This window comes from Gymnodraco acuticeps, unplaced genomic scaffold (assembly GCF_902827175.1).
Source record: "Gymnodraco acuticeps unplaced genomic scaffold, fGymAcu1.1, whole genome shotgun sequence".
In the NCBI taxonomy this organism is placed as follows: domain Eukaryota; kingdom Metazoa; phylum Chordata; class Actinopteri; order Perciformes; family Bathydraconidae; genus Gymnodraco; species Gymnodraco acuticeps.
Genome location: NW_022990590.1, coordinates 53,246 through 78,010, shown reverse-complemented (window position 1 = coordinate 78,010; position 24,765 = coordinate 53,246). Strand labels below are relative to the sequence as shown.

The 24,765-nt window shown below is 43.2% G+C and overlaps 1 protein-coding gene across 1 annotated transcript in view; it reads right to left on the bottom strand.

The window, feature by feature from the left end:
- arhgap18 (Rho GTPase activating protein 18) overlaps positions 1 to 23,219 on the bottom strand; it is a 30,719-nt gene extending 7,500 nt beyond the window's left edge. The window contains 6 exon segments of the mRNA XM_034228766.1: positions 531 to 594; positions 1,675 to 1,827; positions 1,990 to 2,066; positions 2,847 to 2,985; positions 11,024 to 11,258; positions 22,893 to 23,219. Of these exon segments, the coding sequence (XP_034084657.1) occupies positions 531 to 594; positions 1,675 to 1,827; positions 1,990 to 2,066; positions 2,847 to 2,985; positions 11,024 to 11,258; positions 22,893 to 23,029 (805 nt within the window). The 5' untranslated portion in view covers positions 23,030 to 23,219.
- Between the last annotated feature and the right edge of the window lie 1,546 nt (positions 23,220 to 24,765).

The following is a 24,765-nucleotide window of genomic DNA, read 5'->3' as shown; positions in this document are numbered from 1 at the left end:
CAAGTAGTCCAGTACAAAAGTGCTTGTGTTGTAAAGTTGTGTTTACACAGAAAGGCAATTACATGTGTTTTTCTGTAGAAATGCCAGTCACTGCAGCACAAAGAGGTGTTTTTTCTGCACCTATAACCTCTTCATGGCAAATGAATCAGACTTTTGCCCCCACGTTTGAAAAGGGATGTACTTGTATAGTTAAACATTACAATATTATGTAGAAAAGTCTCTCATTCTGATGCTGTGTAGCTTTGACATTGAGAAAATAAAGCAACATTGTATTGCCATATGTTTCCAGTTAATCGTTTTATTCCATTTGTATAGTAGCTACAATATTAGCACTTCAATGTTAAATGTGCAAACGAAGAAAGAGGCAAAAAGTTAATTGTTTTTATTGTATGATACTTAATCATGTTTCATCTTTTATAAGATAGTATTTCTAACATTAGTTACAAGGCAGACGTGTATTTGGGCCTCAGCTTGTCTTTCTCCATGGTGACTACTGAACACGTGTGTCTTTAGTCATTTGTTGCACCTACCAGCTGAAGTGATATCTTTTTGTCCGTTCTCACTTTCCCCCTTCAGCTCAATGGGCTCTTCATGCTGAAACAAACACAGAGACACATTAGCACACAGTGTAATGTTAAAACAGTGACAGATTTACAACGAGCTCCCCCTCCTTTTGTACATTTTTTTCACGTTACATATTATCTTGTCTGTTAATTAGTGGACAAACTGTCTGTTCTAGTGAAAACATGTGTGCAAGACTCTTCAAAACGGTTTATTATGCTGACCGGAGTAGTATGGAGTTTCAGTACTTTGAGTTCTACCTAAATCAATACATGCGTTTTTCATTCATTGAATATCAAAGCAGTGTCTGGTATAATGAAGGGACTTGATTTTGAGGTAAGAAAGAGGTATTAGTTGGTGTAAAAATAGATTTGCAATGTGTTACTGATTATCACGAGACAGTAGAAGTAAGAAAAAAGCAACATGTAGCAAAGTTGTGAACACTTCCTCTGTGGTAACAACAAGGGAAATATATAAAGTGTGTGTTGTGGTGTGATGCTTCCAACTCATGCTATCAAAGGGGGAAGAGATCATAAAAGGAAAAAACTGTATCAACTTCATTCTTTCCGAAACCATCTGGTTAGCTAAACTAAGCACAAAGTCTAATCTTATTGTGTTATTAAGTGAGTTTCAGAGGTGGTAGTAGGTGGATTGTGTTACTTTGGACAGGCTAGCTGTTTCCAGACTTGATTTAATTTATACATATAAAAAAGAGAGGGCAAGAATTAAAGAAAAAATGTATCATCATTGAAATGACATAAGAAAAACATGAAGATATACCTTATTAAATATCAAGTCATAGAACATAGCAATACATATCAGCAACTAATAAATGATTGCTAACCATGAATGCTTTGCTGGGCTAACTGGCCGCTGGCTTTAGCTTCATATTTAACACGAGTGGTATCAATTTGTCATCTTAATCTCAATGGAGAAAAGTGTAGGAATATTTCTTGAATGAGGTCTTCAAATGTTTGTAACATAGATTTAAATGTTTGATGAAACACACTTAAAGTTATTAAAACCAGTGACACAGTTTACAGCTGAACACCTGTTCATGGCATTTTTTAGTTCCTATTATTAAAATGGTGTTATGTGTGTGCTTGGCCTCACCTTTTCAGGAGGTCTGAATATATCTCTAACATCAGGAACGTGTTGCCGGTTTCGTCGCCGTAGCAACGTCTGCTGTAGTGTTGTCACACGGCGCTCTACTGCTGCCGCCTGCGATCTGGTGAGCGTGGACAGAAACACGGCACTGTCTTCTTCCTGTCAATCAAAAACAAATCTGATGAGTGAATCGCCTTAATATCTACACAGAATATCTAATGTCTTTTGTCAGGTTATGCTCACTGAAAGATGTGAACTGCAAATATGAAACTCTGACTCAACCTGGACTAACTATTTGAATAAGGGAAAGATGATTGACACCTGATCGGCCGCTAGTGAGTCATCAAACAGCCGCGCTAGCCCCGCCTCCGTAAGCCACGCCTCCTCCTGTTCGCCTTCTGGAAGAGAAAATTAGAGGAAGATAACAACAAAAACGAATTGTTTTATTTAGTTCCTGAGATGGGATATCACAATTGTGTTTCTTAAATGCAAAAGTAAAGGCAAACGTTTTTATTTATTTAACAATTGTACAGGTGCAGGAAAGGGAAAGGTGTAACCGCAAACAGAGCGAGACACACATACCATACAGGAAGAGTGTGTTTGCTCCAGAGAACAATAGTCTTCATAAACAAGCTAAATAACACTCGGATATATACACACGAATAGCATTGCTCTTATGCAAGGAGATGAAGAGCTAGTATTTTTTGATAAACAGCTTTTTAAATGTAATAAAAGTCACTCCGGATCACTCTGGTCCAAAACATGTGGCACTTAAATTAGAGGATTTAATAAAATGGATTGTGATAAAAAAACATAAGCTAATACATTTCCTTATCTGGGAAAAAAAACTAAAAACATAATGAGACCTTCATGCTACTGTATTTAAAATATATATTTTTTTTTTTAAATGTTAAGAAGTACCATATATATTATATAAGTAAGTGGGGGACTTTTCACACTTATGGGTGCCCAGAGGCCCTTTGGCTCAAAATCCACAGGTCTGGAACCACACACATGCCCAAACTAGCCTGTGATCAAAACCTGCCAATATATCATCTGTTCTGTAAGTAGACTGCTCCAAATCAGGAACAAAACACATGAGGTTTAATGACTGTCTGTGCTGAAACGGGGAAACATATGTCCCTTTCAGGTCTATCCATGGACACGGCGTATCCTACCCTCAGGAATTTGCTGCTGCTCTTCCTCTGGCACTTCCCCTTCTCCTTCTGCGTCTCCCCTCCCTGCTCCTCCTCCCGAGCTGGTGATATTCTCCACCTCCTTCCAATAGTCGTCCATCTCCAGCTCGTCCAGAGAGTCCTACCAGACGTGTGAAGAGACATGCATGATATGACAATTTGAACATTTAGTTTCAAGTTCCCATTCGCGTTTCATATCTTGTTTTTGTCCTTAACAGAAGAAAGGTCAGATATGAAGCACAGACGTAAAACAAAAATCCGCAGTCTAAACATGTCGTTATAACTGGGTGTACACCTTCTCTCATTTATACACAAAACACGCACATTTTACATAAAACATTTTTAACAGACTTTGGAGCTCTTCCAAAAAAGCATTTCAGTTAGGTTGATTTGTTGGGTTGTTACCGAGTGTATATGCTGGCTGCTATGCACTGCTCATTCCTTAAGAAATCACAAGTGAAGCCACCCAACCCAAGAGCTGTAAATTACTGAAAAATATGAGGGCCAAATAAACCCTTTCTAAATAGTTACGCACCACACTGTAACAGAGTTAAGTAAAAGTAACCAGTACAATGTTCTAGAAGAAAGATGGCGCTGTGGATGGCTGCCGTGTCTCTAGTTCCTCTCCAACTTTTCGTTTTATTTCAGTGTTTGCTTACACTTTGGTGTGTACTTTTAACTTTGGCTACCTGTTGTTGTGGCTGCTGTACCTGAGCGGCGCAGAAGGAAGACATCTTTAGAATTTATTGAATTTATTATCATAATAGTGAATTATACAATATTTAACCTTACATTCTGTTTCTTTCACCTGCACTATTTAATTAAAATGTATCGTACTCTGTTCATTTGCATTATTTTAATTTGTGTAATATTATTATTATTGTTATTTTGTTGTCTTAGGTCCTTTATATAATACGTTGCACTGTTGGAGATGCTCCGGACCTAAGATTTTCATTGCCATAACAACACTGTAGCTACTTTGCACATGATCATAAAATCCTTGAATCTATTCAGCTTACTAAAATACAAGCATTATCATGTATGAAAGTCATACAATATATAGAGTGCTAAAATGGATTAATAATGGGTGTAGAAAAGGCCCCAAAGTTATAGTTATCGATATATATATTATTATACAGAGTTGATACCTGTTCAATTGTGCCTTCATAGTGGGGAGGGGCTAACCCACGTGGTTTGGATGACGTCACACATCAGAGGGTAATGTGCGTCAGTAGTTGCAGGAAAGTTAGGCCGTCTTAAGTTTCGTATTGTGTGCGTAAATGAACGAAAACCACACACACACACAGACAAATATCTGTATGTCTGCCTAAATAAGTAAAGAAGTCAAACCTCATCGTAGCTCCTCATTTCCTCTATTCTGGACCTTTGGCCTTAAGTGGTGTTCTGGCCGACACACCTGGGTGAACCTAGTGATAGACACAAAACTAGTGCCAACACTGAGTTATCTCTAACTCTCCACTACATTGATGGTCCTTCGAGCCGGATTCACAAGGTTTACGTCAGAGATGGAACCATTACCAGGGTATGAGGCCTATGGTGCACGCCCTAGAAGGCAAACCCGCCTTCCAACGCGATATGCAGACTATGATGTGGATCATCTAGGATACATTAGTCAGAGATACCGACAGGAAGAAGAGACTTCTCATCTGGAGGGTAAGGCCAGGATGACCCCCCTCACCTCCCCCAATGACTCTCCCCCACCAAGGCACCTCAACAGGCGTGATGCTAATTTCCAGGAGATGGACTTTAGCTATGGGGCTGGCAGCCAGCAGCTGTTTCCAGAAAGAGAGCCGAGGGATCGGTTTCGAGAATACTCTACTCACCTGCCTACATCACTGCACTACAGACCTCCGCGTGAGGATGACAGAGTAGAGCTGGAGAATATTCGTCAAGAAAGGTTTCTACTTCAGCAGACACAGCAACGTATGTCATCAGATATAGATGAGCTCAAAGCACTGCGAGCAGACATGAGACAGTTGGTGGATACTGTCCGTAACCTTCAGACCCCATCACTACATGGCAACAAGCCAGAGTTAACGGTGATGCAGCCACCGGCACCGTTTGTAGGCGAACCCAATAGTGAGGATGAGGATGATTGGCCTGCACCACCACCATGGCCTGACCCAGTAAGTGGAGAGTTACTGCCTGGCGACTATATAACGCCTCATCACCCCAACGGGAGACCAGATGAGCTTCCACCGAAGGAAGAAGTAGTTCCAGCCCCAGTGACTCAGCCGTCTGTGGGTCAGCAACATGTACAGCACTCAGCACATGGTGCCCTTCCTGCTACGCGGTCATGGGAGAACTACGCTGATTATTCAACTCCCTGGTACCAGCCTGCTAAGCTGTCAACGCGACCACCCAGTTTGGCAACAAATGAGCCCAAGTACCAAATGTATGGTGGTCACAGGAGTGAGCATAGCAGTAACCCAGTTCCCCCACCGCAGCCTCATCCACATAGGTCATGGACACAGCCACTGCCCTCCAGACCTGCCCTCATACCAGAGCCAGGTTACCATGGACCACGCCCAACAATCCGCAACTTCTCAAGTCGAGACCCAAGTGAGTTTGCACGGCTCAAGATCTCCTTGGAGAACCTCCTACCGCCCAGTGCAACAGAGCTGTTCAAGTATCAGGTGTTGGTGGATCACCTGCAACTAGAAGAAGCCAGGTTAATAGCAGATGCTTACCTCAACTCTCCAACGCCCTTCTCAGACACTATGGCTGCCCTGAACGATAAGTTTGGCCAACCACATCAGATAGCGCTGAAGCGTATTGCTGCTGTGATGGACTCACCGGACATTAAGCGGGGAGACGTTGCTGCCTTCGAGAAGTTTGCTCTTCAGATCCAGTCATTAGTGGGAATGCTGAGAACCATAGGGTCTGAGGGAGAAGTGGAGCTACAGTGTGGTTCACATGTTGCTCGTCTGCTGAGTAAGCTGCCGCCTGAACAGAGAGCAGATTTCCGCCGCTGCATGTTCCGTCAGGGCTCAAGAACTCACAACCTTATAGATGTCGCAGAGTGGCTGAAATATGAGTCCTGGTGCCAGGACTCCGAAGGACAGTTAGCTGTGAAGGGATCGTGGGAGTCATCATCCAGACCTGAGGGCCGGCAGGGCAAGCACCACACCACTGTGCTCCATGGTGCCAAGGACACTTGGAAGAAACCAGACTCTCAAGTTCCAGGTAACTCCTTCAAAGGGAACAAGAGTAAGCCATACTGTCCATACTGTAATAATGAGGACCACTACCTCAGTCAGTGTACAGCAGTAACCAAGCTGAACAAAGAACAGCTGACAGCATGGATAAGAACCAATAAGAGGTGTTGGCGCTGTGCACGGCCGCACCAGGCAGCGCAGTGCAACTTAAAGAAGACTTGTGGCCTCTGCCAAGGGAAACATCTCCAGGTGCTGCATGATGTGAACTTGAGGCCACCTAAGGAGACAGACTCAACACCAACCTCGCAGAACCATGGCATGAGGGCCACGACTGAGGTACTGTACCTGGACAGACCCGCTGAAGGCAGTCAAGTCCTTCTGAAAGTCGTCAAAGTCCGCATCCATTATAAGGATCGATTCATCAACACCTATGCCATACTGGATGACGGTTCAGAGAGAACTATGCTGCTGCCAGAGGCTGTAGAGAAGTTAGGTGTGCAAGGGACCCCAGAGGACTTGCCATTACGCACAATCAGACAGGATGTGCAGACCCTTCGCGGTGCATCAGTCTCCTTCTCCATTTCCTCTCCTGCTAAACCGAAGACCAGGTTCAAGATTACAGGTGCTTTCACCACTGCTCACATTGGACTAGCAGATCATGCCTACCCTATGGAGCAACTCCGGGAGAAGTATAAGCACCTCATTGGCCTTCCCATCCGGACCCTCACAAATGTCAAGCCTCTGCTTCTCCTTGGAAGTGACCACCCACATCTCGTCACCCCCATTGAACCAGTCAGGTTGGGCCCAAAAGGAGGTCCGGCTGCCATTCACACGAGGCTAGGCTGGGCGCTGCGAGGCCCAGCCAGTGTTGTCTATCATCTCGCACAACCACAGCAGTGCCTTTTCACATCAGTATCACCACAAGTGAGCGAGCTGATGAAGCATGTCGAGATGTTGTGGCAGTTCGACACTCTTCCTTTCAGAAGCGAGAAACTAGTCACACGTTCGAGGGAGGACCAAGAGGCCATCGGTACCCTGGAGAACAAAACCATCAGAGTACAGGTTAACGACATACTCCGTTACGCCACCCCGCTGTTACGCCGGAAAGACATGCCACTCCTTCAAGCTACTAAAGAAGCCGTCATACACAGTCTACGGAATATAGAAAGGAGATTGGCCAAGACCCCTATGCAGGCTGAAGCCTACAAAGTGGAGATGGAAAAGTTGATCAAGGCAGGCTCTGTCATCAAGTGTGACCCTGAAGTACCAGCAGAGGAAGGTCGTGAGTCGTGGTACATTCCTCACCACATGGTAAGCCATAATGGCAAGAACAGACTGGTGTTCAACTGCTCATTTCAGTATCGAGGGCAAAATCTCAATGACTATCTGTTGCCTGGGCCGACCTTAGGAGCATCTCTCCTGGCAGTCCTGCTACGCTTCCGAGAACATGCAGTAGCAATCAGTGGAGATATCAAGGGCATGTTCCACCAGGTTCGACTCCTCCCAGAAGATCGAGACCTGCTCAAATTTGTTTGGCGAGACAGCAGTCAAGATCCTCCTGCGGTGTACGAGTGGCAAGTGTTACCTTCTGGAACGACGTGTAGCCCCTGCTGTGCTACGTTTGCCCTTCAGCGCCACGTCATCGACCATAGTCAGCCAGATGAAGAGGTGAGGAGCTCAGTCGAGAAGTGCTTTTATGTAGACAACTGCCTACAGAGCGTGCCCACCATTGCTGAGGCGAGGCACCTGGTAGACAAGTTACGAGCCATCCTAGCATCTGCAGGCTTCGAGCTGCGTCAATGGGCCAGCAATCAACCAGAGGTCATCAGTCACCTTCCAGAAGAGAGTCGCTCTACCAGTGTTGAGCTATGGCTGGCTCAGAACAAGACAGATGTCCCAGAATCCACTCTAGGACTGAGCTGGCTCTTCCAAAAGGATATCCTGGGCTACAAGCATTGTCCCGTGGATTATGGTGAAATCACGATGCGCAACATCTACAAAGTGCTGGCAAGTCAGTACGACCCCCTAGGGTTCATCTTACCCTACACAACCAGGGCAAAAATACTCGTCAAGCACCTATGGGATAAACATCGTGGATGGGATGACCCGCTGCTACCTCAAGAGCTTCTACGGCAGTGGAAAGTCTGGGAGGGAGAACTACAAGTCCTGCCTCAGGTCAACCTGCCCCGGCCATACCTACCAAAGGAAGTGGACATCTCCGCTCTACAGAGAGAGGTGCACATATTCTGTGACGCTTCGGAAGAAGCTTACGGCTCGGTGGCGTACCTTCGAACTACTGACCGACATGGTGTTGTGTACGTGTCGTTCCTGATGGCCCGCTCCAGAGTTGCTCCTAAGCGCTTCCACTCCATGCCCCGACTGGAACTCTGTGCTGCACTCACTGGTGCACAGCTGTCGCAGGTTCTGGCAAGGGAACTCACCATCAACATCGACCGGACGATCTTGTGGTCTGATTCCACAACAGTGTTGACGTGGTTGAAGTCCGAGTCCTGCCGGTTCAAGGTCTTCGTTGGCGCCCGCGTAGCTGAGATACAAGAGCTGACAGACAGGAAGGACTGGAGGTACATGGATTCCGCAAGGAACTCAGCAGATGACGTGACACGTGGTAAGAAGCTGAAGGAGCTCATAGAGACCAATAGATGGAGCCAGGGACCCCCCTTTCTCCTGCTGAGTCCAGACTCGTGGCCAGAGGATCCAGCCGTTCACCAAACAGAAGATGCCTCAGAGCTGCGCAAGTCTACTTTCTGTGGAGTCACCACAGTAGCATCAAGTCAGCCTATTGCAGACCCCAGTCATCCCAACTCCTGGAAGGAGTTGCTGGAGGTGACAGTGCTGGAGCTGCCAAACCCAACGACCCCCCTACTGCTGAAGACTTCCGTCAAGCTGAGCGGTTGATCCTCCAGAGGGTTCAGAGGGATAGCTTCCCACAAGAGTGCAGCCTACTGAAAGCTGGTAAGCCAGTTCTTCGAAGCAGTCGACTCCTCACTCTGTCTCCGGAGTTAGATGAGAGTGGAGAACTCATCCATGTTGGAGGAAGATTACGTCGGGAAGAAGACCTGGAACTGACAGCTCTTCACCCTATTATCCTAGACCCAGGTCATTGGATGACTAAGCTTCTGATCCAAGACTTTGACAGCCGTTTACACCATCCCGGCCCAGAGAGGGTGTTCGCTGAGTTACGACGCTCCTTCTGGATCTTGAGAGGGCGTGAGGCAGTTCGGCGCTACCAGCACTCCTGTGCTGACTGTCAGCGATGGAGGGCCAAACCAGCGGTACCCAAGATGGCTGACCTTCCAGCTTTTCTACGGGCATGGACTGCTTTGGGCCTTTCCAGGTCAAGGTGGGTCGACGCTTAGAGAAGAGATGGGGAATCATCTTCAAGTGCCTCACCACCAGAGCGGTGTACTTGGACCTCCTTACCGCCATTAGTTATGATGCCTTCCTGATGGCCCTTCGTCGGTTTATTGCCCGCAGAGGTACACCTGCAGAGCTGTTCTCGGACCAGGGGACAAACTTCAAAGGAGGTGAGAGAGAACTAAATGAGGCCTTCAAGAACATGGCTCCCGACCTACAGCAGATTCTTGCGCCACAGAAGATTGCCTTTCACTTTAACCCCCCAGCAGCTCCCCATTTTGGAGGTGTGTGGGAGAGAGAGATACGCTCGGTTAAGAGTGCCCTGTATGCCACGGTCGGTGCTCAACCGGTCCCAGAAGAAGTGCTTAGCACTGTACTCACTGAGGTGGAGGGGATCCTCAACAGTAAGCCATTGGGTTATGTGTCTTCAGATGCCAGCGACCCAGATCCAGTGACTCCTAATGTTCTTCTGATGGGGCGGCCAGATGGTTCACTACCCCAGGTAGTCTATCCGGAGAGCGAGCTCATAAGTCGCCGCCGTTGGAAACACTCCCAAGTTCTGGCTGACCACTTCTGGGCTCGATTCATGAGGCTCTACTTGCCAAGTCTTCAAGCTCGTCAGAAGTGGCAAGCTACACCTGCCAACATCAAAGAGGACGCCGTGGTGATGATCGCTGATCCGCATCTTCCAAGAGCCCTATGGCCCATAGGGACAGTTGTCAAGACGCATCCAAGCAGCGACGGACATATAAGGTCTGCCGACGTGAAGGTCAAGGAGAGAGTCTACACCCGACCAGTTGCCAGACTGGTGGTCCTCCCTGCACTTCCATCTGGAGAAGATGAGGACAGTTCTACTCCTGCCATCACATCCAAGCCTTAGAACTTTGTTTCCTTTATTGATGAGCAAATGTATTATATACATTTGGGGGCGGCTGTAGAAAAGGCCCCAAAGTTATAGTTATCGATATATATATATATTATTTTATTATACAGAGTTGATACCTGTTAAATTGTGCCTTCATAGTGGGGAGGGGCTAACCCACGTGGTTTGGATGACGTCACACATCAGAGGGTAATGTGCGTCAGTAGTTGCAGGAAAGTTAGGCCGTCTTAAGTTTCGTATTGTGTGCGTAAATGAACGAAAACCACACACACACACACACACACAGACAAATATCTGTATGTCTGCCTAAATAAGTAAAGAAGTCAATCCTCATCGTAGCTCCTCATTTCCTCTATTCTGGACCTTTGGCCTTAAGTGGTGTTCTGGCCGACACACCTGGGTGAACCTAGTGATAGACACAAAACTAGTGCCAACACTGAGTTATCTAACTCTCCACTACAATGGGACTATAATATTAGTTTGAAGGTTTAATGATGCCGAAATAAGCCCTGAGATTGTGCATTTCGTTATTGAGGGTTATCAGCCATTTTAAAATGACATACAATAGCAGTGTAACTTTCCCACAATCCAAACTTTGAGAAAATATCACAGCAGAATATCATCAGAATGTCACATGTGAGGGTATACTTACTGTAGCAACAACCAACTCTGGGAAATACGTTGCCAAGTCACTAAATGAACGATTCTCCCGTGCGGCCTACCTGAGAGTTGCTGCGCAGACATGGTGTTCGTGGCCTGGGCCTGGGACTGTGTCGGGGGCTGGAGCCGGGCTTTGGGCTGAAGGAGGGCTGAGACCTGGGGCTGGAGGCAGCACTGGGGTTGAGTAGTGACGGTGGGTCAGTAGTGGAGGTTTTTGTCCCACCTTCGGTAGCAGAAGGCCCGGATTCATCTGCTAGATGTGTGTTCTGGTTCTGTTGAACAGTGTAGTGGCCAGTCCTACGAGTACAACAGAGGGACAGAGAGAAGGGAATCAGGGAGTTAAAAACATACAAAATCTGGTGATCTGTAGGAACAAGTCTCCAAACCTGGCCAACATGCTCCAACAAAACTACTAATCTTGATTTAGAAGAACGTGTTGCCCAAGGTTTCACTTACAGCTGTGCACTTAGCCCCTTGTTTACCAGTGACGTTATGAGTTATAAGTTGCCTCATAACAGCATGGATCATAAACATATTATATTGGATTATAAATGTAAGATTGTGTAAGAAGAACAAGCTGGATTGTGCTCTATGAAGAGGTTTGTATGGGGCAGACACATTTCCGAGATATTGGCTGTTCAAAATCCCATATTTTTCTACCAGATATGGCGTTAAATTGAGTATTTAGCGTGTTTCTGTGTATGAGTATCTTAATGGGTGATTTTGAACACACTCATCATTTTTTTCCTCGTAAACAGTCAGTGTGTCAACCGAGATAGCAGTGTGTTGAATTCCCAGCCAGACAGCTAATGAGGAAACTGCAGGGACTAAGAATAGCAGCCTCACACAGCCAGCTCAGCTCAGCTTACACTTAACTCCTGTTGGTTAGCTTAGGCTAGCATAGCCTAGCTGATACAGCATGAAGCATTAGTGCTAATTATAGTTAGGATGACTACCCAGCTCTAATCATTGAAACTGTTTACCATACACACTCTCTGAGGTGTGAATCAGCCGGTCATATAATAACCATTACACAACTTAATGATAGTGTGGGTGAATCATACTAGAATTACGCAAAGACTACAAATAGTGATATAGTATTTTAAAAGTCCAGCCCTTAATTGTTTTAATATGGTGGTCATCTAGAATTCTTACTGATGCACCTCAGGATTTCACCACTACTGATTTTGTTCTGTTTCGTTATTTTCCTTTTGTGTAGCTCAATGGACTAATCAAAGCTAATTTTATATGATATAATCTGAAGAAGTGCTAACAAAGAAATGTGTCAAAATGATACTACAATATCATATCACACTGCAATACCTCATGGCATTTTGAGGTGTTTTACACAATATTAACACCAAAAGAAGTGCCGGTACAATATGATGTAAATCTGTTGGTAAATCATAATAATGTGTGTTTTAATATGGCTCTCATCCTTGTGGCTTTGCAGATGTCCGACTGAATGTCTCCTTTGTTGTGACAGGAAGTAACATCTGACACAGCACATTCTGTGTGTCTCCCCCACTTGAGGATAAAGAGCTATTATGGGGTGAGAAGCTACAGTTAGTTCAACTGACTGAGGATGCAGCTGCATACAATAAATCTGTGCTTACTGTCAACACATATCACTTTAGCGGCACCTATCAAAACTCAGCTGAATGTGTGTTAGTGGGGCTGTTCAAAACGTTTAGTTGACAACCGTAGTGTAAGGGAATTTGATTATATAATAGTTAAATAAATGCATCAACCAGATACTTTGAGTAATATTAAGGAAACATGACTTGAAGCATATACTGTAAGCCACCACATGAACACCAATGTGACACAGTTCAAGATTGAATATGTCAATAAGGTATTTGTCAGACACCATTGGTCCAGTTTTTTAAAACACCAGATGTTGTGACATGATTTGGAGTGTTTTAAAAAAAATACAGACTGGCTTAAAAGTAAATAAAAAGTGAAATGTACCACTGATCAGAAATAAATGCCTGATTTGTGGGAGGTCTACATTTACATAAATCGGGTGAATGTTTCAAAAAGATGTCTCTATTTGGCACGTAGGCAGATCATTACTAGGAAATGAGTGCAATTCAGACAAGAATATATATGCATTTGATAACTCTTGGTGAATGGACATGGAATCAGGGCATGGAATAGTCCACTACTCTCAAAAGAACAATCAATTTAATTAAAGTATTCTTACTGAGATGAAAGGATAAACTGTAAATGAACGTGTGGGGCTAACAGGGAAGTCAGGCTGACCAGCATCGAGTTGATGTTCTATATTCATTAATTTGGAGTTATGAGCAGGACTGAAGGTTCACGCTGAGCTGAGACTGCATACCACAGCAGACTTCCTGACACACACACACTTTGTGTACTTACTTAAAAAGCCATACAAAAACACAGGTAAATATAGACATACAGACACACATTTTGATCTGGTACAACAATTGACCTCCACCTACACTTCCTTCCATCAATCTCTTTTCTTTCCCACCTCCGTCTTCCTCCTCCTCCGTTTCCTTGCATCCTACACTCGTCTGGGTCTTGTCGTGCCTTTCCGTTTCCTTTCTCCTTGGTGCTTTGGATTTCCTGTCTGCTTTCTTCCTGTGTTCCTATGTAACTATCATGATGGTTCCATATCCTCTATGGTGCTACTCCTGCTATCTGACCCCTCACTCGGTTTAGAAGAATAGCACACTCAGCACGTACTGCATGTTCATGGCCTTATCCATTCTGGCCAATTTAAATGTTTTCACTTGTGAGAAATGTCAAAAATGTCCTTGTTTTCTAATACACTGGAGAAGATTTGTTTAACTTGGAAGCAGATTTGCAGCTGGCAGACACACATGAAGTCCAGGCAGATTAATCATTAACCTTCACCCAGAGCTACAGTATGAAGGACGATTTGACTAAACCATAAATCAGAGATATGCAAACACATACACACACAGACATTCGTTTTTCAGTATTGGGAGTTTAAATGAATAAAGTGAATCAGAGGTTTATTTGTTCATCTACAATATAAGAATATGTTAACATGTGTGTACCAGCGTGAACCCCAATGTTAATTATCTATGTATTAACACCAGTGTTTGGACTAACGCGTTACAAGTAACGCGTTACTATAACGCCGTTATTGTTGGCAGTAACTAGCAGTGGCGTTTTCTCCCGGAGGCCAAGGGAAGCCAGGCTTCCCCTGTTTTTTCGGATTGTAGTTATAATTTAAATAAATAAATACAAACACTTTGTTTTGTTTCGATAATTCTCCTTTGCTGTGTGTTGCTGCCGGCCCGTCTCTCCCCCATTCTCATTGAGTATTTTACAAAGAGTGAAACAAACAGCGCCCCTCTAGATGTTATGGTGAAACAGTAGATTGCACTCACTGTTGCGAGAGGAGGCCAGCCGAATCTAGCTTCCCTTGGTGAAAAAAAATGGAGGGATTGACCAATCAGATGAGGCCCACGTGATGCCCCTGCCAACCTGTGATTGGTCAGGGCCATGCCAAGGGAAGCTAGCCGCCTCTTGCTTCCCTTCAGAGGCGGCTGGCGGCTGGCGATTTGATTGGACACTGCCATCCAATCAAATCACATCAACATCAGTTTTAATACTGTAACTGTCATCACCGCCGTTAGAAATTATCAAGCAAATGAAGTATTATGGAGGGTGGAGATTTGGCGTACTTAATCAAACATAACTTTACTAAACTTCCGCTACAGCAGCAACTACAAATTAAATCAGATGACAGGCCAATGCCCGCACTCGAGCTGTGTGTACACAGAGGGAAAAGGGAGAGAATCGGACGTTCAATGAGGACAATTATGTCCGCACGGAGTGGCTAACTGGAAGCGCTAAACTTCAGCGTCTAATTTGCTGGACATGTCTTCTTTTTGACAAGGATTCGTGCTCCCTGAACAATCCTTGGGCAACTTCAGGATTCATCGACCTTGCCAACCTGTCACGGGCAATTGAGAGGCACGGTAAATCCAAAAATCACATAGATTGTGTGATTGTCTGCATACATTAATAAGTAAAATGCTTAAATTAATAAGGAGAGAGTTTCAGCTGGAGAGTGCGTGCGGACCTTTCGGTTAGATAACAGGCGTGTGCAAGTCCTGCATCTGTGTGATACAAATGTGTGTCAAATGATACCGGGCGCTGTAATCACTCATCTGGTTACGTTATTGACCACCCCCCGACCCAAAAAATGGGCTTCCCCTACATTTTTCCCCACGCCACGCTACTGGTAACTAGTACTCTAACGCATTACTTTTTTTATTCAGTAACTCAGTTACCGTTACGACATGGTGCGTTACTCCGTTAGTTTTTTGTATATAGTCAACAGCCAGGCGAACAGAGATGAGAACTGTACTTAAGTACAGTACTTGAGTAAATGTACTTAGATACTTCCTGTGTCACATGCGGAGACGGGCTGTGGGCGTGTTTGTGTTGTTTACTAACAAGACTGTCATGGCGGCGGCGGAGCTCAAGTCTAGTTTCTTCACCTGGAGATATTCTCACTATTTAACTTTCTGTTAAATGTAAGTTGTGTCTTGGCGGGTCAAAGATCCTATCTACTGCCCAAACCAGTAATTCAAATCTCTTAAAACATCTGCAAAAACAACATGCTGGGACGAAGCTAGTAGCTAAGACCACAGAGACTCAGCCGACGCCACTCCACCTCCACCTAAGCAACAGCGGCTGGATTTTAACCGAGGGACTGCTAGCCAGGGAAAAGTCGATAAAGCCATTGCACGGTATGTTGTAGAACACATGCAGGCTATTGCTACAGTGGAGTCACCCGCTTTCAGAGAGCTAGTTAGCATGATAGCATGTCCGGGCGGCACAGGGCGTATGGGACGGAACACTTTTTCCAACTACCTGGAGAAAGAATATACAAAAATGGAAAGCCAGCTAATATCGATGCAATCCAGATTGCATATAATGCATGTCAAGTTGATCAACAGATTGTATTATTCTCCAATGCAATGACAGTACTGAAATGAAGGCTATAAGGGTATTAATGGGAGACCTTTCTTCAAGTAACGGAAACGTTACTTCTCACAGTAACGCATTACTTTTGGGTTTAAGTAACTAGTAAAGTAACCGAGTTACTTTTGAAATGAAGTAACTAGTAATGGTAACTAGTTACTGGTTTTCAGTAACTAGCACAACACTGATTAACACTGACCTTACATTTGTTCTAATTTTAGCCCCGATAGAGACATGGCTCTAAAGATGGCGATGTTTATCTGACGTATGTTGAACACGGTAAACATGCTAAACATTTACATTTTAGCATTGTCAATATGTAAGGATGTTGCTATGCTAGCATGCTAGCATCTGTGTCTAATTATACCCTGACAGAACTGCTAGCATGACTGTCAAATCTTGGTCTCTTCCAGGATGGTTTACAAAGTGTAGTTTGGTGACAGTTTGGACAAAGTGGTTATATTTTCATTTTGGTTAGCTAGCTTGTCAACTGGATTATGGAAAAACTATGGGACAGGGATTCATGTAACTTGGTGGAAAGATGTAGCATTAGTCAAAGAAGAACCTATGGAATTTTCGAGCAAAGCTGAATACAAGACGGGTAGGGAAATTGTTTTTCACTTTTGTCGACATTGCAATATAGGCCATTAGGCTCAGGTTTGAGCTCTGAAGTGTCCTTTTAGTTGTAAATATATTGGCTATTACACATCTGTCTGATACACTACAAAGGTCCAAAGCCGACAAGAAATAGAAGTAGCTATTAATATTGACATATAATCAGGGGTGCACATAACTTTTTTGCCCTGGTTCTCAAAGGAGCACCTGGAGATGTTGCTTGGTGCTCATCCTTAAAATGAAATAAATAAACCGGTCTTTATTTGTCAGACACACGGCACAGAACACACAGAGGTGAACACAGAACACACATGCAGAGGCGAACACAGAACACACATGCAGAGGCGAACACAAGACAACATTAGCACGACCAGTAATCCTACAAGCTGTCATCACTACCCTCCTGACTGTTCTCCTCACTGTCTTCCTCTGTCAGACATGGTAGCTGATGATGTAGGCCTACTTCTTTCTCTCTGGTTGAGTCTGCGATTAGCTGCTTGCATCCACAAGTCAACAGCTGGTTTTGGGTTGAAAGTCCAGTTTTAAAAGGATATGTTTGGTTACTGTCCTATAGTATACATTGGAATGATTTCAAACCTGTTTATCCCAATAATTATAAAGGAGTGCCTTGAAAATATGTGTTTACATAAATTGTGACCAAACCGTTTGAACTTAGACTAAAGTGAACTATCTAAACACTCAGAGTCCTTTACCTCACTGAGCTATCACTCACTATCAGTCTCTCGGTCTGACTGGAGAGGACTCTCCCTCCACATCATTGTAGAAACATCTTCTTCTTATATCCGCAGCTAGCACCAGATTATAATAACAACAGCGCCGGTACCGGTGCACCCTCCCTCTCTCCCTCGCATTTTGGCTGTGAGCTGCGGGCGCCAGACAAGCCAACAACATCCCCCATTTTCATCACTTACAGCTAGTGATGGTGAGATGAAGCCTTATGAAGCTTTGAAGCTTTCCAGCCAATTGGTTCGCAAAAGGGTTCATCTCATGAGGCTTCATCATGGGCTTCATTTGAACACAAACCCCCCTGTTGGTCAAAGTGTGTACAACAGGCAGATTGGACATCTCAACAGTGTGCTCTATCTCATACCGAGTTCCCAATGAGTAAAGCCTTAGAATAACTCTAAACAACGAACATTAAATCATATCTTCATGTTAACAATATTGTATTTATTCCAGTTTAATGATTGTGATTGAAAAGCCTAAGGAGGCTGGTACACATTGCAAAGACGGATTTGTATTCCTTAATAATATTCATAAACTTAACCATGTTGTCGCCTGAGAAAGGCTAAACCATATCAAAGAATACATTTATTAATTATCTCATTTAGCTGTAGCTTTTATAAACAACAAAAAATACGTATTGTTCAGTCGTTGAACCAGAGACCCTGCGATCATGAGTCAACTGCTTTCCAGCTGAGCCACAGCACACACACTGAATCTCCCTGAAAACACTGCAACTTATTTATTCCTGTATTTATTCATGTTTTTATTCCTACATTTATTTATGCTTGTATCTATTTATACTTATGACATGTTCCGACCTCTATATAAGTGAGGGTCTGAGCTCTCTTGATTCCATCGTGTCACCGGGCCCAGGTACAGGAGGGGTAATATGGTTCTTATTATACATCCATGGGTATTATGAGCGTTGTGGTTCAACGGTTCAACCGATCTGAATGGCTTCCTGAAGCAGTCACGTGGTATCGACAGGCAGCGAGGCTTCATTTGTCATCGATGACGTCACTGGCCCAAAACGATACAAGCCTCGATACATGCTTCACAAAAAGCTTCGGGGATTACTCGACACACGCTCCGAAGCCTCGGCGCAATACGTAACATCACTACTTACAGCGCCCATCGTACAGGGCAAATGAAACGTGTAACCGGGGTGAAAAGGGTGTTACATTTACTTAATTATGAATGTTGTTACATCAAGGCCGAAAATTAGGATGAGCACCAACAGTCAAAAATGTTTTTTTCCCTCCCAGAACTACCGGCGCAGCGCCTCCAAAGATCTGGCGCCCTAGGCGAAAATCAACGCCAGTGCGACGGGCCGGCCCTGAGTTCATATGCAACTCGCAAATATCTTTCTCTGTCAGTGAATTGGACATGGAGATATTCCAACCCAGTCTCACGGCATTTCGTGTTATAGTCACGAAATTAATTTAATCTATTGATTCGTGTTCACCAACACGATTTTCGTATTTTTTTCGTGTCACAGAACGATTTGAAAAGCAATGTATTTCTATTGGTAGTATGTTTCGTGCCTGCAACACGTCTTTTTGTCAGATCGGGTCTTGGAAGACCAGAAGCTGTGTGGTTCATAAAAACATTTTCTTATTCAATATCTTACCCTAAGCCTAACCCTTTTATTTTAAATTGTATAATGTCCGAGTTTTTTTGCCGTCCACGAGGAAAAGAAATGGGGGGCCTCAGAATACTGAGATCTGTATTTGTTGTCATCTTTTTTTCCTTCTAATTTGTAATTATTTACTTTGCTTTTAAAATCGTTCTGTGTGACACGAAAAAAAAAAATGGCAAAATCGTGTTGGTGAACACGAATCAATAGATTAATTTTGTGACTATAACACGAAATGCCGTGAGACTGTGTTGGATATTCGTGTGTGGTTTAGGACTCCGACCATCACAGCTTTCAAATGCAGAAAACACCCACAATAATGCAAACAAATGATGCAAAGCTTTACAAACAGTAGTACACGTGAGCAGGCTCTCTGACACACTCACAGCGGTCAGGCGAGCTGCCCTTGTTAGTAAAACAAACACATTCTCACTCTGGCACACTTTCAGAGAAAACATGCCAAAATGCCACGGTTGTTTGTGCGATTGTTCTACTCGTTGTACCGCACACCTTTTATCACCTGCTCAGAGCTGTCCATATAGAAATAATGTGTGTGTGGACATGTGTGTGTGGAGAGAAAAACACCTTGTAAAAGTCAATCCCACACTACAGAGGACAAACAGTTATAGAAGAAACGGTATCAGACAACAAAGAGCAAGTTCAGCGCTGATGACTTCAATATGAGTCAAGATCTGAGGAAGTGAACTATTTTTACCCCACATGGCATGAGACCAAGCTCCCGACTAAACTATACAATATAAAGAAGAGACCATTCCGCATGTTTAGCACTATATGTGTTCTACTAATATCACCATTATATTTGACTTAAGTCACATTTTGAATGAATGTAATGATGATGAGCCTGTGTGAAGAACATGCACTCTGTCATGTACAGTGTGTGTCCGTCTGTCCTCAGCTAACCTTGTACACTAGAAGGCTTATGAGCCTAATATTGAATTCATGTCATTTTAAGACAGTTTGCTTAAGGAGCCCTTGTAGTGTCGGTGATTCACATGTTTTTAAAAAAAAAAACATAATTCCTTTGAATTATACTGTCACTGAATGTTGACTCCTACTTGCTCTTAACAGCGACTGATCAACATCGACTTCGGTTGCAAAATAAATTCCGCAAACAGGCTAGCCTAAAAACAAGCCTTACCTCGTCTATTGCAGGCAACACTACAGTATGGCCTATGATGACATGGCAACAAATTGACATCCAATCATATGCAACCATCTCCATTTTGGATATCTTCGCTGGCACCTTGACTGTGCCTTACAAAGAGTCATATGAGAAGATTGATACAACAACATTGTGCTGTATAGTAAATATGAAGCTAGAGTAAGCATCTGGTTAGCCTAGCTTAGCATGAAGACTTTAAACAAGGGGAAACTGCGACAGGTACAAAAAAGTGATCTAGTTAACATTATAGCTTTAAAAAATATCAGTATGTGACGAACAAGTAGCTTCATCAGTCAAGTGAGTGCGAGTTGTATCAATCTCTCTCAGCAAAAAAGCACATAAGAGCATGTCCAAGAATATAAAAAATAGGGTTTAAAAAAGGCAGCTAGTACTTCTTCAACCACTGCAGATGGAGGAGGTGGGAAACTAGATTTATGTTTATGATTTGGCACCTACACAAAGTGAACAATGGGCAGCTGAGGCATATTTTGTAGCCAACATAAAAAAGGAAAAGAGGATGAGAATTGTGATATTGTGAGTGTGTGTGTGTGTGTGTGTGTGTGTGTGTGTGTGTTATTCCCATTCAGATCAACAGGTGCCAGCTGCCCTGTGGAAAACAGAGAGGGCCTCTGTTCCGCCTCTCTCAGTCACTGATCTCAGCACAAGTCATCTCCTTTAGTTCTGATTAATCTGAATGTGTATTTGTATGAATCTTTCTGCCTCGGCGTCTGTCAGGAGCCATTTATCTGCTTTTTTGTAACAGCCTCTGTTTCTCTGGACTATAATATCCTTCAAGTCATTTGTGTTCACTCATGCTTGTCTGATGTGTAGTAATCTCTCTCTCCTTCTCTTCCTTTCTGCAGATGTCATTTCCTGTGCTGCATTGCCTTGCTGCTGTGGGGTCAGGCCGTCTGTAGCATTACGCAGAGGATTAATCCAAACCATGTGTTTCCACTGACTAAGTCACACAACATAGATGCCAGGGGAAGTGCTGGTTCCTACACAACTAAAAGGAAACACAGCAGGAACGTGCTTCCCTTTAGCTAAAAGCTTAACCTCTCATTCTCAGAAGAGCTAGGCATTCATGTTCAAGACTCCCAGCTGACACGTAACCTTAGGCTCCTTAGGTCAGATGTCCACTGCTGGTCAAAATACCTAAAGTTTTCTCTGTGTGTCTCTGTCTCTCATTCCCTGACTAGGGGAAACAATGACTACAAACCGAAGCTCCACGTCAACCTAGACAGGACACACACACTGTGCTGTGGGAGGTGAGACAAAGGCAAGCTGTAACATGATGCTGTTTTTTTTCTAGTTAGCTGGACAAGCCATCTGGAAAACACACACTGTATACACACATATACACATTGGGCCAGGTGTGTACATCTGAATGCCACCTGGACACCCGCTCTATGGGTTGTTTACTTTCACCACACCACAGTTGTTGACAGCAGTTGTTTACTGATGTAAACATGTACTGGACACACACACCCTGGCCTGGATGGATAAACAAGCGTGCACTGTTATAAATAAAACACTGGAGCTGTACAGTTGTTTCCATGCGAGTTCCCCTTCAGGGTTTCCTCTGAATAAATGGAGACAGCTGACAAATGAAGATGCTTCTGTAGTAGTTTAGGGTTCACTGAAAGGTTTGCAGAGTGAACACCACATCATTATTTAACACCTTCAGGGGATTTAAATAAAATGTGTCTGAAAGCACTCTCCACCTCCATTACATAAACACCAAAACAGGATGAATAGTGTTTATTGCTCCATTTGAGTTAGAGATACTCAAATGGCCCAACACCTTGTAAAGACACTTAAAGAAATACTTCACCAACATAAAGATAATTTGTATATCAAATACTTACTAATCGAGAATCAAATGCTCACAAATGAATAAAAACTCTGGTGGATAGAAGTAAATGGGGGCTATATTTATTAACGGAAAAAATATCAAACTCTCACCCAACTTGTGCAATATAATCACATTTATATTTAAAAATCAAATGCATAACTTATTTCTAAACACATGCATTTTCACTAAATGTAGCTAAAACACTACATACACAAGGTTAATTAGTCAGGTTTGTGGCAAAAAATGTCAGTTTAAGGTTTAAGTATTCCTTAAATATTGCTTTACACATTCAATTTACAATAAAAAGTAACAAATCCTCATGTTAGAAGCTGAGAATCATCTCATATTTGGCATTCTTGAGTGAGATATGACTTGTAAATAAGTAATGTAATACTCCATTGCTGTAGAAACTTTCAACGAATGTGTATGATCAACACCGATGTAGAACAGAGTTGTTTTTTTTTAATAGCACAGTGCAGAAAAGGGGTTATCTGAACTTCACCTACAGTGGTGTAAAAGTTGTTAGATAGGCTAGCTATGATAGTCTAAACAAGTCAAGGCTGATCTGCTGATTAGGAAAGTGGTAAAGGAAAAACATAACCCAAGGCCAAGGGCGGAGTTGACTTGACCCCATCATGGAAAAATTGTGCAAAGTTGTAATTAGGTTTTGCTTTGAAGTAACAGCAGGGTTCAGGTCAGCCTTAAGAATGCAGTTAACACACTGAAAGGAGACGAATTGTATTCATTAAGACTTTTCTGCACAGTTGAAAACTGAGGAAAAACACTTTCACTGCGACCTTTGCCCACTTGCTCTCACACTCTCACACAGACGTATTGCCACTGGCCTCACTTTAAAGCGCTATTTTCTAACGACACACACACATTATTTCGTCGCACCTGGGCATGGCGGGCTCGTGGACCTGTACGGGCGGACAGGTGACGGGGGCACGCGGTCCAATTTTCGGCAACAGTTCTGCGTTGCTGTGGTAACCCGTTAAAACCACTCCCTGGGACTCCTGCTGCTGTCGACTCATGTTTCTCCTGCCTTTTTTCTTCTTTCTTCTTCCACTGCTTTACACACAGCTGACGTCCACTCACTCACTCACTGATAAGTCGTCTATCTATCTGTCATTGTTTTTGCATTGCTGGACTGTTATGTTGCCGAGTCATTATTCTGACATCAAACTCTCCCTCTGCTTCTCGTCTTTCCTTCTCCGTAACTTCTGTGAGGGGCGTGGTTACAGATACAGCGCTTCACAGGGATTGGTTTAAACCGCAGGATTTTGTATTGGTCGTGGCGCCCCCTCCTGCTCAAAACATGTACCAGCTACTTCCTGGTGCAATGCTTTAATTATGGCTATTAGAAATAAGTATTGTGGTGGGTATTTACATAAAAAAAACGTACTTATACATAATGCACCTATTTATTAGTTAACACATCAGCGTTTCATTAATACACATCTTTGGAACTATACCTACTTAGCCTACAATGCATATTCTTACTTTGTACTTTAACCATACGCACATCTCTTGAAAAACCACTAACTGCACAGTTCCTTCATAATAATAATATTCATATCTTCATTGTAATTCTATTATATATATGTTTATTTATTTTTGAAATACTTGCTTGGATGTTTACAATCGTTTTTCTTATCATGTTTATGTGACGCACTGAAACACCAAAGAAATAAAGCAGATTCTGATTAAGACACCCCTTAAAAAGCTTTACCATACACATCCTTCCCCCTTTTTGGGTATGTCAAGTAGCATACAGCTAAAAGAAACAATAACATTTATAAGGCAAAACATAGTAATGTGTACGTGTAATCTGAACTCTAAATGTCGGCTTCTGGTTTCAAAGTAGTACAATTACAACGTGAAACATGACAAGGTCCAGGTGGTTGTTTAAAATATTGTCATTATTGCATCATAGTTCATGAGTTTGCAATAGGTTCACCTGCAACAGGATAAAGTACTGGTAACTACAGCTGTCATGTAAATGCAGTGTAAATAAAAACTCATGTCAAACGTGTTTTACTTGCCCATAACGTATGTTCTTTTATTATGCACCTCCCTTTTTTTGAAAACCATAGCTCTGAATAAACATACAAATGTCATAGTGTTTAACAATGTGTTGCTGAAAATTGACAATTATTATGGCATGGAACAAATACCAATCTTTGTAAGAATCTAAACACCAAAACAGTAACATTAATCTAAATGGGAGAGCAGCCATACACACAGAAATTAAAATGATTTTGAACCCACTGTCTAATTTCTCACCTGAGATGAAGGTAGTAGGCCAGTCTGGAGACCATCCTGTCCTCCTGTGTCTGCAACTAGTCCTACAGTCTTTTAGAGAGCATGACCTGTAAAAGTAAAACACATTTGTATTCATCAATAGTTATGCTTTTCTAGTGTTGGGAAAAAATGAGTTTACTATCCATGTGTTGTACTTTGATTTCAGGATGTATATTATAATTAAATCAGTCAATATGATAGGAAAGCCACTTGTCATTACAGGAAAAAGGGACTAATGATCGATTTAACAAAGGGAAAGATGAAGTGTTTAGGTAGAGTTCCCGCAACAGCTCTATTGGCCATATGCTGGGAGATAATGGTAAAACAATCCCACACTGGGACAAGACTGGGATTAGCCAAAGAGGTCAATGAGATTGTTCTGCTCCTCCATCTGCCCCTCCGCCCGTCTGATCCCCCGCTACTCCGTCTGTCTAGCCACTACAAATCACTAGTTTCCCTCTGACAC